Source organism: Pteropus alecto, unplaced genomic scaffold (assembly GCF_000325575.1).
Source record: "Pteropus alecto unplaced genomic scaffold, ASM32557v1 scaffold749, whole genome shotgun sequence".
Taxonomy (NCBI): Eukaryota; Metazoa; Chordata; class Mammalia; order Chiroptera; family Pteropodidae; genus Pteropus; species Pteropus alecto.
This window is the reverse complement of record NW_006443564.1, coordinates 1-11976: the sequence shown is the minus strand read 5'-3', so window position 1 is coordinate 11976 and position 11976 is coordinate 1. Positions and strand designations below refer to the sequence as shown.

Below are 11976 nucleotides of genomic sequence, written 5' to 3'. Positions count from 1 at the left end.
TTGAAACCATGAGATATCACCTCACACCTGTAAGAATGGCTATCATCAATAAATCAAAAAACAACAAGTGTTTGCGAGGATGTATAGAAAAGGGTACACTTGTGTTCTGTAGGTGGTATTGCAAATTTGTGAAGCCACTATGGAAAACTGTTGGGAAGCTCCTCAAAAAACCTAAAAATGGGACTACCTTATGATCCAGCAATTTCAATTCTGGCACATTGTTTTTTATAATGTCTTTTCTTTTGGCTTATTTTCTTTTTCTTTCTTTCTTTTGTTTTTCTTTCTTCCTTCCTTCTTTCCTTCCTTCCTTCCTTCTTTCCTTCCTTCCTTCCTTCCTTCCTTTTCTTTACTTTTTCCTCCCTTCCTCTCTTCCTCCCTTCCTTCCTTCCTTCCTTCCTTTCTTCCTTCCTTCTTTCTTTCCTCCCTTCCTTCTCCCTGCTGTCCTTAACCTGAAAAACCAGAGAAGCCTAGCAGATCTGGATCCCTTCGGTGTATAGATGGAAGCTTACATGGGCAAACATAGTGGGAAATGGAGGCCAGCCATATAAACTGGTTAAAGTCCTGATTATATACAGTCTTTAAAGAAAAACAGTCAATTTATTTCAATTACATAAAGTTCATGTATTCTCACAGCAAATTAGACCAAAAATAGTAGCCTGGAGCCTTAGGGCCAGCTTTGATGTGCAGATAAGACTTATTTGTAATTAGCACATTAATTTAGTAGAATGGTAGCACTCAAAATGCTTTGCCCATTTGGAGTTTCCTTGTCTCTGACTGTCATCTCTTTTCTCTCAGGGTAGACCTAATCCAGCCCAGAAAGAATGAGTATTTGTAGAGATTGGCATCAACAGGAAATTACTGTTATTCTGAGATATCTGTTTACCTAACATAACTGTCTGAGCTTTTGATTAGCTGGTGAATGTAATCATGCAAAGAGGTTTCCCAACCAATTTCTTCTTCTTTTTTTTTTCATTTCTATGCATGTGTATACACACACACACACACACACACCTGTTAGTATGCAGGTGTATATATACACATACACACACAACTGTTGGTATACACACACACACACACACACACATACACATGTTTATCTCTCATAGTTAGATTTTTTCCTGTCACCACATATTTGACCCCCCTTACCCCACCTACCTCCTCGCTCCCAACCAATTTCTTAGTAGAGTAGATAAAGTTTTTGTGCCTTGGACTTCACTCACAACCCACATATTTCCATGGGACTCTGGTGACACTGGATTTCTCACGTGTTGGGCATTTGTAGGCCTTTGCACAAATGTTTCACTTTTCTGGGAATCTCTCCATCTCTTCACTTGGGCCTCTCCAGCTCAGGTTTCAAGATCCATCTTAATGTTACCTCTTATACGAATCCTTTCTGAAAACCCTGGCAAATTTAGTCTCTTCTCTGTGTTCTCTCAACCCTCTGTTCATCTCTATATTATACTCACGGACAGGAACTGTGTCCTGTTCTTTTATGTATCTCCCTTCATTTCTTCTTGCCTCCCATTCCTCCCCACTGAAGTGATTGGTCTTTGGGAGATTTTCAGTAAATACTCACTGAAAAGGGGGCAAGTAGTGAGTGAGGGAATGCTCTTTTGGGAAAGTCATGCTAAGAGCCTCACTACTCAAAATGTGGCTCCCACACTGGCAGCATCAGGACACCTGGGAACATCTCAGGCCTCACTGCAGACCTACTGAATCAGAATCTTCATGGAACAAGATACCTCATTGTTTCTTATGATGATTAAAGTTTGAGAAGCACTGTATGAATTGATAGAAGGAGAGTGGAAAAAACACAGTACATTAATGATCTTCTGTATATCACAGGAACAAGCTAAAGGTCAAAACAAGTCTAAATGCTTACGAATAGGATGCTGGGACTGTTTCAAGCAACATAGGAGAGCAGCTGGCCGACTGTAATTCCCTGTCGTCCCAACTCCTCCAGATCATTTTGCATCTAGCAGGACCAAGCACAGGATGTCATAGTTGTGATTTTTACAGACAGTGTGCAACCATGTGGCCTCAGAGCTGGATCACTGGGGCCATCCTGTGACCTAGGCCAGCTTGCTACATCACCAAGCTAGTATGTCTCAGCACCTTGTATTTGAATCTCCAGTGACTTCTTTGACCTAGCCTTGCTTTAAGTCATTAAGAATACAAATCATTTCCACTGAACCTTCGAGTTTCTGTTAATTTGGCCAGTTTCCTTTATTATTATTATTATTATGACCGTGTTTGTTCCAAGAGTTCAATATACAAAAACACTCTCAAAGAGAATCAGAGTTGTTAAAAGACAGAATTTGCTGCACACTTCATGGGCACCAGGCAGTTTTATCTCGCCTTCTGCTCATGCTGCTCTCACTGCGTTTTTCCTTCAAAGACTATATTATTAATATAATAATAATAATAATAACAACAGAGCCAATTATGGCCTAATTAATGCCATTGCACATAAGAAAATCCCCATATTGGTCTCATCTCCTTCTAAGGAAATATATAATCACTATGTTCCAAATCACACACATCTCATAGCTGGTCTAGGAGACAACAAGTCTTCTTTCTAATTAGTCATTTGTGATGCCTTTTTCATTTGACAATGTTATTTCCATGTAATTCTTCTGGCTCCCAAGTTTATCACCCCTCTCCAACTTAAAAAAAAGAGTTGGAACTTTCCAAGTCTACTCACATACCCTCTGCTGTCAAATTTTACCTGAGGTAGGACTCCAGGTTGTTATCAGCCAATGCTAATGGGCAAAGAGATGTGGAGCATCATCCAAAGCTCAGATGCAGAAACTCCACCTAAAATGCCCGCGAACAGCCATCAGATCACATCCCCTGAGCATATGGCCCACTTCTTGAATTCTTTCACATCTTCATTCCCAATCTACCTTCTCCTTTACCTCAGATACGTGTCCAGCCCCTGGATGTATCCCTTCACGTTCAGTCAAGCAGCCTTCTCCAAGCCTCTCTTCTTTACCTCCTAAGCCAGGCTCCCATACTTGGTGAATCTGTGAGATAACTCTGTCCCCAGTACTCTTGATTCTTTCCCATTCATCTCTTTCTCTTGCACCCACCCCACAAACCCCAACCCTGGATGTACTAATAATCCACAATTCAACTTCTTTGCTTTTAGGCCCAGCTCTGGATCTAGCTGGAAAAAAATGCACACAACCATGATTAGCATTATTGTAAATCAGGATCTGTCCTCAGTTGAGCAAACCTCACTGCCAAGTAATCTTTTCCTGTGGCTATAGTGAGCTTCACTCCCATTTGTCATCCAGCAAATAAGGTTAAACTGTTGTGAGGGAGAGGCAAGCTTAAAAAGGCTTTGTATGCCTATTAAGAAACTGACCAGCAAAACTCTTTGAATGTTTACATTTATCAGTCACTACTCTAAACTTTTTCTTCTATCTTCAAGCTTCCTAATCAATTGCTATCCTTTTTACCTATAGAAAAGAACCTTTCTCTTACTTCCCTGACAAAACTGAGGCCATCGGTAATTACATCTCTCAACTTTCTGAGTCTTCCTCCTTATCAATTTAGGATTGTCTTCTGTTCTTTGACTACTTTACCTCCAGCCTCAGAGATGACTCTTTCCTTCTGTTTAAAGATAAGCACTTCTCCCATCGTCACACTCCTAAGTCCTTAATCCTTTCCTTTCTGTCACTTCATTACCCTTTCCCTCTCTTTTCTGCTCCTTCATGCTTTTTATTAATTTCTTCTTCTCCAAACTTGAAAACACATTCAAGTTGCTGTAATCTAAAGAAAAAAATCCCATCTTGATTTTTATTCTTCAGCCACCACCATATCTTTACCTCACCCCCTCCACTACCAAACTCCTGGAAAAAGATATGCGTGCTCACTTACAATGTATCTCTACTCTGGTCTCTGCTGACTACTCCACAGAAATTGCTCTTGTCAGGTCCTCAATGATTTCCAGATTGCTAAATTCATTGGCAAATCTCAATCATCTTTTTATTTGAGTCCTTAGTAAAACTGAATACTGTTGACCACTCTCTCCTTAAAACATTGTACTCCTTAGACACACTACTTCCCTTTTCATCCTCTTTGGGGTCACCACTTACTTAATCATCCATCAAATGTTAGACACCCCAGGGTTCCTTCCTCGAGTCCATGGATTTTTCTCTGGACGTTATCCTCCACTACTATGGTTCCAACTCCTATCTCTAAGTTCAAGACCCCCATCCCAACACACACTCAAACTTGTATCTGAAGTTCATAGCTTTCTTGAGTTCCCGATTCATGTAAAAAACAATCTGCCTAACATCTCCAACTGGATACCACATATGCATCTCAAATACAACAAGTCCAAAATGAGCTTGTCACCTTCTCCTTACCCTACCACATGCAAATAACTCCTTTCCTGTATTCTTTTTTGGGGGAATAATCACATTATCCTCCTAGTTACCAAAGCCGTTAATCTGGGAGGTATCAGAGTAGTCATCACATCCTGCCAATTTCCCATTGATTAACATTTCTTAAGTCTGTCCCTCATTTCTCATCCCCACTGCCACTACCTTAGTCCAGGTCCACATTATTTCTCCCCTTGACTATTACAAAAACTTACACAAGAGGTGTGATTACTGATTTTAGGATAAGCATATAGCATCCAATGACACTTTAGAGTCTGTAGGCAACTTAAAAGTAGACAAACACAACTCTGACTCATGGGTTTTTAGGCCATGTTATTGATTTTATATTGTCCGACTGGATGACATGGGAGCCCGGGCAACAGATGTCATCAGCCAATCTCCAAAAGAGATATTCGGTAAATATGTCATATAAGAAAGGATTCCTCTATGTATCAAAACATTTCATAGTTCCCTTCTAGGTTTAGCCTCATCCCATCACCATAAAACTTGGTATCATGTTTCTGGAGAGATGGAGAAATCAGCTACTGAAGTGACGTTTACCTTTACATTGAATATGTGATTCCTGGGAGGTCCTCTCTATCTTCTTATGACTTCTTGACACCTTGTAACACTTTTCAGAAGCACTGAAGTGCCAGGACTTTACTGGACACCTTTGTACCAAAGTGTCTCTTGGGTCCCTCTCTTTTCTCCAGTATCACTATTAATTCATTCAAAAAGTAGTAATTGAGCACCTACACCATACCAGGCAGAGTTCTCTAAGTTCTGGATACCCAGCAGTGAAAAACATATAGGCAAAAACTCTGCCCTCACAGATCTTACCTTTTAGGGGGTTCGTGCATCTCAACTTACACTCCCCTTCACAGCAAAGCTACTTGAAAACATTATTTTCTTGTGGTGTGTTTACTTTCTCACCTCATGTTCTCTTCTCAGCCCTCTCTAATCAAATTTCTATCTCCATATCTCTTCTAAAATGGCTCTGGTGAAGATCACAAATGACCAATATGTTGCCTAATCCAAGTCACATTTCTTCCCTCATCTTTTTTGACCTTTCTGCAGTATTAAACACCCATACACACTCCCTCCCTCCAGAAATATTTTTTAAAGATGCTAATAGGTTTTTCAACTTTATTGAAATATAATAGACAATTAGTTGCTTGTATTTACATTGTACAAGTCAATGAGTTTTTTTCAATTATAGTTGGCATACAATAATATACCAGTTGTATAGCATAGTCATCAGAGATCCACATAACTCACAAAGTGATCACCCCACTAGATCTAGTAACCCTCTTCCCCCTTACATATTTATTACGACATTATTAACCATCTTCCCCATGCTACACTCTACATCTCCATGTGAACTCTGCAACTATCCATTTGTATTTCTTAATCTCTTTGCCTTCATTTGTCCTCCAACCCTCCTCCCGTCTAGTATCCCTCAAAATATTCTCTGTATCTATGAGTTTATTTCCACTTTTGTTGTTGTTGTTGATTTTGTTCTTTAGATCTTCCAAATGTACGTGAAATCATGTGATATTTGTATTTTTCTATGCGATCCATTTCATTCAGTACAATACCTTCTAGGTCTATCAAGGCAATATCTTTTTCCATCCCCTTACTTTTTCTCTGTGTGTGTCTTTTAATCTGACATGAGTCTCTTGCAGGCAGCATAAATAGGGGTCTTGTTTTCTCATCTATTCAGCCATTCTATCTTTTGGTTGGAGCACTTAATTCTTTTCTGTTTGATGTACTTGTTGATAGGAATGTAGTTATTGCCATTCTTCATTTTAAACGTCCCTCCAACATTTCCTGTAATATGGGCTTGGTGTTGATATATTCCTTTAGTTTATTGTTGTCTGGGAAGATTTTTATCTGCCCTTCAACTCCCAACCCTGCATGACCCCACCTTCTTCCTTTCTCATACACCTGCTTCTTGCCTTCCTCCACATTCAAAGAACTCACGAATACACACACATCTTTTCGCAAATTTTATTTTAAAGAATTTTTGTAAGTTAATCATCACTATTGGTGTACCCTGTAGGTGTATGATTTGGCCTCCACACCACTGGCCATTTCTCAGGGGCCAGATTTCAGAGACTTCGCAGATAGATCTGAGGTCTTTGACCTTGCTCTGAAGTTACTGGCTGCCCAGGTCATCACTTGAGATGGCGGATTTTTCCACATTCTCTTGGTCCTGTTCTGGCTCATTTTGATCCAGCTCCTCATTCGGCCTGTGATAATGGCTGCATGGTGTTGGCCTTCTAGCTTTCATAGGTTTTCTTGAAGGTGTAGGAGTTTTTGGAGAAGATTTTTTTAAATTCCCTTGAAGGTGTGTTTTTACTCTCATGGTTGTCTTGGGCACTGGGAAGGACAAGAGGGTGAGCACAGAACATTGTTTTTTTTTTTTTTTTTTTTTGAGGCGGGGGAATGGTGGGGGATGGATGGGAACAAAGGTTTTCATGAGAAAAGGTGAAGGCTGGGGAGGTGGTCTTCCAGGCAAAAATAGGGAGTATTGGGGCGTGTCACTGAAAAAAAGGAGGAGGAACTTGGGTGTGATCCTCTAATCGTTGCCATTGCCTCTCGATCTGGGTTGACAGGGCATCTTCCTCTTCTTCCTTTTGGTGCTTGGAGTTTGTTGTTCCATAACTGTACTAGAAGTTTGTGGTTTCCTGATCACCTTCACCATGTCAAAATTTCCCAAGGGTCTACCCTAGGCCTTCTGAATATATGTTTCTTTCTATAGCAATAAGGGGCCGGATGCTTAGGCTTTGTTTGGTCAGCAAGACTCTCCTCCACCCAATGGTAGCCCTGGAGAGAAGTTTAGACATCATAAAACACCATCCTGACAACTCCATGGGGGAGGATGTGAGGAAGCCATGATACTTTGGTAGGAGAAAGGGATCATTTCTTTACCAACCCTAAAGAGCCTTCTCAAACTGATTGACTCCATATTCAATTTTGGCAGGTAACATAGCAGGGAGATGGTGTTTCCTCCAAAGCTTTCCCCAAGGCCACACATTTCAGTGGTTCATATCGCTCTTACCCTTTACCATTACCTAATTTTTACCTAAAATCCCTCCAAAGTAATGTAGCTGTCTCTGTGAAGATGTGAATCATCCTACTTCCTTCCTACAAGTTGCTCTTATGCATCTTGAAAACCACTCACTTTTTGGCACTACCAGGAAAAATTTCCATGTCACTTCCTTCTCCCACTGCCCATGTAGTTCTCCCCAGTTTTCAGTTTTCAAGGTTGAAATCACTGCCTTCCGGCTGTCTTCAGTGACTAGATTTGCTCAACTGGTTACCTTAGTCTTGTTTCAAACCCAGAGCATCATGTTCACCTCAGTAGGTATAGTACCTAGACTTAGATTTTAACAGTGTAGGGTGAATGATGCTGGTATTTACTTTCCGGAAGCTGGATTTGATATTTGCATGTAGGAAACTGTATCCCTCCCTCTGCCCCCACCTCCTTGAGTCAGAGCCTTGGTCTGAGGGGTGCAGACTCAGGTCCACAGACAGCTGGGGACCCAGGTTCTTCTGGGTTAATGTAGAGACCAGTACGTTGTATGTTGGGTCCCCCACCCCGGAACCCAACTCTGCCCTTCCCGTCAGCCTTGGGAATTGCTGGGCTTAGCAACCGGATGTGACGGATGTGACGTTTACAAACTTCCCAGAGAGGAATCACGGCAGTGAGATCCTTGGTCTGGGGGGCCCCACCTCGTGTCAACAGAGGGAGGTTACCAGGACCTGGACCTGACAGAGCTCAAGGTGAGGACCATGATGAAAGACAGTGGGACCCTGGACCCCAGAACAGAATCAGGCTTGACAGGCCCCAGGGTTAGATGACTACACGCAGCGCGCCCTGACTTCCGCATTCAGGTCCAAGGGATTCTGAGGGAGTTGGTAAAACAGGAGGACCTCGAGTCCTCGAGTCCGCAGAGAGAAGGCCCAGGACCAGCCAGAGTCAAGATAAAGACCCCAAGGGAGGACTCAGGGGACTCTGGACCCACAACAGAGTGGGCCCCAGCGAATCTTGCCTCTGCTGTCAGTAGTGGGAGGCCCCAAAGGGGGATGACCACTCGCGGCGCACCCTGACTTCCGCATTCAGGTCCGAGGGATTATGGGGGTTGGTATAAGGAGCGGGACTTCGTGTCGGTGGCAGAGGGAAGGCCCAAGATCAGCCAGAGTCAAGGTGAGGACCGCTGGGCAGGACTCAGGGGACCCTGGACCCTACAGCAGAGAGGGCCCCACCAAACCCTACCCCTCCTTTCAGTCACAGGAGGTCCTAGGGCAGGAAGACCACACACGGAGTTTCCTGACTTCCACACCCGGGTCTGAGGGAGACAGGGGACTTGGTATAAGGAACAGGACCTCATGTTATGCCAAGATAGAAAAGGATGATGGAGGGAACCTGGACCCCAGAGCAGAGTCAGCCTGGGAGGCCCACAGGGTAGGATGGCCTCACAGGCATTTCCTGACATCTGCATCCTGGTCTGAGAGAGACTGGGGTTTTGGAATGAGAAGAGGGCCTCAGGTCAGCAGAAGGAGGGCCCAGATCTTGCTGGGAGTCAAGGTGAGAATGCAGAGGGAGGACGATGGAACCCTGGACCCCAGAACAAAGGGGATTCCACAGAAACACTCTCCTGCTGTTAACCCTGGGTGGCTGCAGGTGGGAGTGGGAAAGGGGTTGCGAATGTGCTATTTCCTGAATTCCTGCTTGGGCTTCGAAGAAGGTGAAGTTTAAGTACAGAGGGCTGTACTAAGGGAGGCAGAAGGAGGAGGCCCAGGTCTTTTGAGGAATCATGATGAGTACTGTGAGAGAAGACTGTGTGAACCCCCAGGAGAATGTACAAAACCCCAGCCCTCCCTGACCCTTTTGTCAGCCCTGAAAGAACTTGAAGTGGTGTGGCTGCATTAGGTGTCCCCTCATTTCCATCTTTGGTCTCACATAAAGGTGAGATCTTTGGTTAAGGAGGGTGTCCTCAGGTAAAGAGAGGGAAGCCCTGCCAGGCATCAAGGTGAGGACTGAGTAGACTCCACATCCTCAGACCATATGATCCCACAGAGTTTGGTCATTTCTTGCTGTTCCCTGGGGAGGGCCTGTACAAGTTTGGCTAGGTCTAGGGCCCCCTCACTTCCTTCTGTTTAGTCTCAGGACCGTGTGCTCTAGTTCTGAGAGTTTTGCCTCAGGCCAACAGAGGAATGGAAGCCATGCCCTTCCAGAAATAAAGTGAGGACCCTAAGTGAGTATGGAGGGGACCTCACAGAGTCCGGCCCATTGCTCCGGTCAGCACTGGGGACTCAGGGCTGTGTTTGTATTCTGTACCCTGAGGTGCCACCTCGTTTCCTCTTACAGGGGCTCCAGGAACTGGAAGGTGAAGGCCTTGGTCTGAGGCACGTGTCCACAGGTCACAGAGCAGAGGAGGCCCAGGCAGTGCCAGCAGTCAAGGTGAGGCACATGCCCCGAATGTGTACCCAGGGCTCCCCCATCCCAAAACACAGTGGGCCCCACAGTACCCAACCCCACCTCACAACCTTGGGAATACTGTCTGCATTCTGAGGAGCTGTCTTACTTCTTCATTCAAGATCTTAGGGGACAGACCTCCCAGGAGAAGAGACCCCTACGAGGCCCAAGAGCACCGCTAAAGAGGAGACGTGTAAGTCGCCTTTGTCAGAAACACCTAGAGTGCTTTTCTCAGCTGAGACCACTCACATTGCCTCTCCCCTAGGCTCGTGTATCTCCATCACCTACCTCTTGTCCACATACCTGTGGCTGTCTGACACGGGTCATCATGCATCGAGCTCCGAAGCGACGACGCTACACGATTGAGGAAGGCCTTCAGTCCCAAAGGGAGGAACAGGAGCATGCGCGTGCAGAGGTTCCTGAGGCTGAGGAAGAGGATACTTCCTTACCGTCCTCCAGCTGCTCCTCCTCTCCCTCCTCCTCCTCCTCTTCTTCCTCCTGCTCCTGCTCTTCCTCTTCCTCCTCTTCCTCTTGCTCCTGCTCCTCCTGCTCCTGTTCCTCCTGCTCCTGTTCTTCTTGCTCCTGCTCATCCTCCACCTCCTCTTCCTCTTCTACCTCTTCCTCTTCCTCCTCCTCTTCTTTCTCCTCCTCCCCCTCTTCTTTCTCTTCCTCCTCCTCCTCCTCTTTGTCCCGCTCCTATTATCCGATCTCAAGCATCATAAAGGTACTTTCTGCTGCTGCTGGGGGATCAAGTCCCCTGCAGAGTCCTGAGAGAGTCTGCGTCTCTCCCAGTGTCGTGATAGTCACTCCATCAATCAAATCACATCAGGGCTCCAGCAGCCAGAAAGAGGAGGATCCAAGCACTTCGCAGGCCCTGTCAGACACTGGGCCCTTGCTTATAGATGCCATATATCATAAGGTGTCTATTTTGGTGAATTTCCTGCTCCTCAAGTATAGAGCAAAGGAGCCAATCACAAAGGCAGAAATGCTGAGTAGTGTCATCAAAGAGTACCAAGATCACTTTCCTAAGATCTTTAGCCAAGCCTCTGAGTGCATGCAGCTGGTCTTTGGCATTGATGTGAAGGAAGTGGACCCTAGCAACCACTCCTATGTCCTGGTCAACACCTTGGGCCTCACCTACAATGAGATGTTGAGGGATGAGCAGAGCATACCCAAGGCTGGCCTCTTGATACATATTCTGGGTGTGATCTTCATGGATGGCAACCGCTCCTCTGAGGAGCACATCTGGGAAGTGCTGAGAATTATGGGGGTGTATGATGGGAGGGAGCATTTTATCTATGGGGAGCCAAGGGAGCTCATCACCAGTGTTTGGGTGCAGGAACAGTATCTGGAGTACCGACAGGTACCTAACAGTGATCCTGCTCAGTACGAGTTCCTGTGGGGCCCCCGGGCCCATGCTGAAACCAGCAAAATGAAAGTCCTAGAGATTTTGGCCAATATGAATGATACCACCCCCGATGCCTTTCCTGTCCATTATGAGGAGGCTTTGAGAGATGAAGAAATGAGGTCCCAAGCCAGAGTTGTTGTCAGGTTCAATGGAGTGGCTAGGACCAGGGCCTATTCTAGGGCCACATCCAGCGACTTGCCTTAAGTGAAATCTGAGGCAGATTTTTCATTCTGTGTTTGAAGAAATCAGTCACTGTTATAAGTCGTGAAGAGGCAGAATGGGGATTGGGAGGATTAAGTATATAACATTTTTGTGTTCCTGTTCTATAACAGTGGTTTGGAGATTGTTTTTCCTTTTTGTTTTTTTTTTTTTTCACATCAAATTCCTAGTAATAAAAGGTCTTTAACTTCAAATTCTAAGTTTACAAATGAAATTTGTCATAAATGTATTGCTCTTTATCCAGTTTAAGAAATGAATGTTGGGGGGTGGCTCCATAGTGTAGTGGTTAGCACGTCTGCTTTGTATGCAGAAGGTCCTGGGTTCGTGCCCCAGATGGAGCCATGGACCATACCCCGGGTGCACCGGACGGGCCCCGGGTGCACACTGCGAGCACGTGGGGGGAGATGCTCTGCTTTCAGAGATCTAGTTCTTAAGAGGAAAATGGCAACATCTATAGGTCAGGGGTGGAAGTG

At 44.8% G+C, this 11976-nt stretch overlaps 1 protein-coding gene and 1 non-coding gene across 2 annotated transcripts; both read left to right on the top strand.

Annotated features, from left to right (window-relative positions):
• The first annotated feature begins 10204 nt into the window (after positions 1 to 10204).
• Positions 10205 to 11488, top strand: LOC102893546 (melanoma-associated antigen 10). Its single transcript, XM_006924161.1, has 2 exons — positions 10205 to 10319; positions 10491 to 11488. The coding sequence occupies exons 1-2, from the start codon at positions 10205 to 10207 to the stop codon at positions 11486 to 11488; spliced, it is 1113 nt and encodes a 370-aa protein (XP_006924223.1).
• A 283-nt stretch (positions 11489 to 11771) lies between these two features.
• Positions 11772 to 11845, top strand: TRNAT-UGU. Its single transcript has one exon. It is a non-coding gene; the product is annotated as a tRNA-Thr (tRNA).
• Positions 11846 to 11976: the final 131 nt, after the last annotated feature.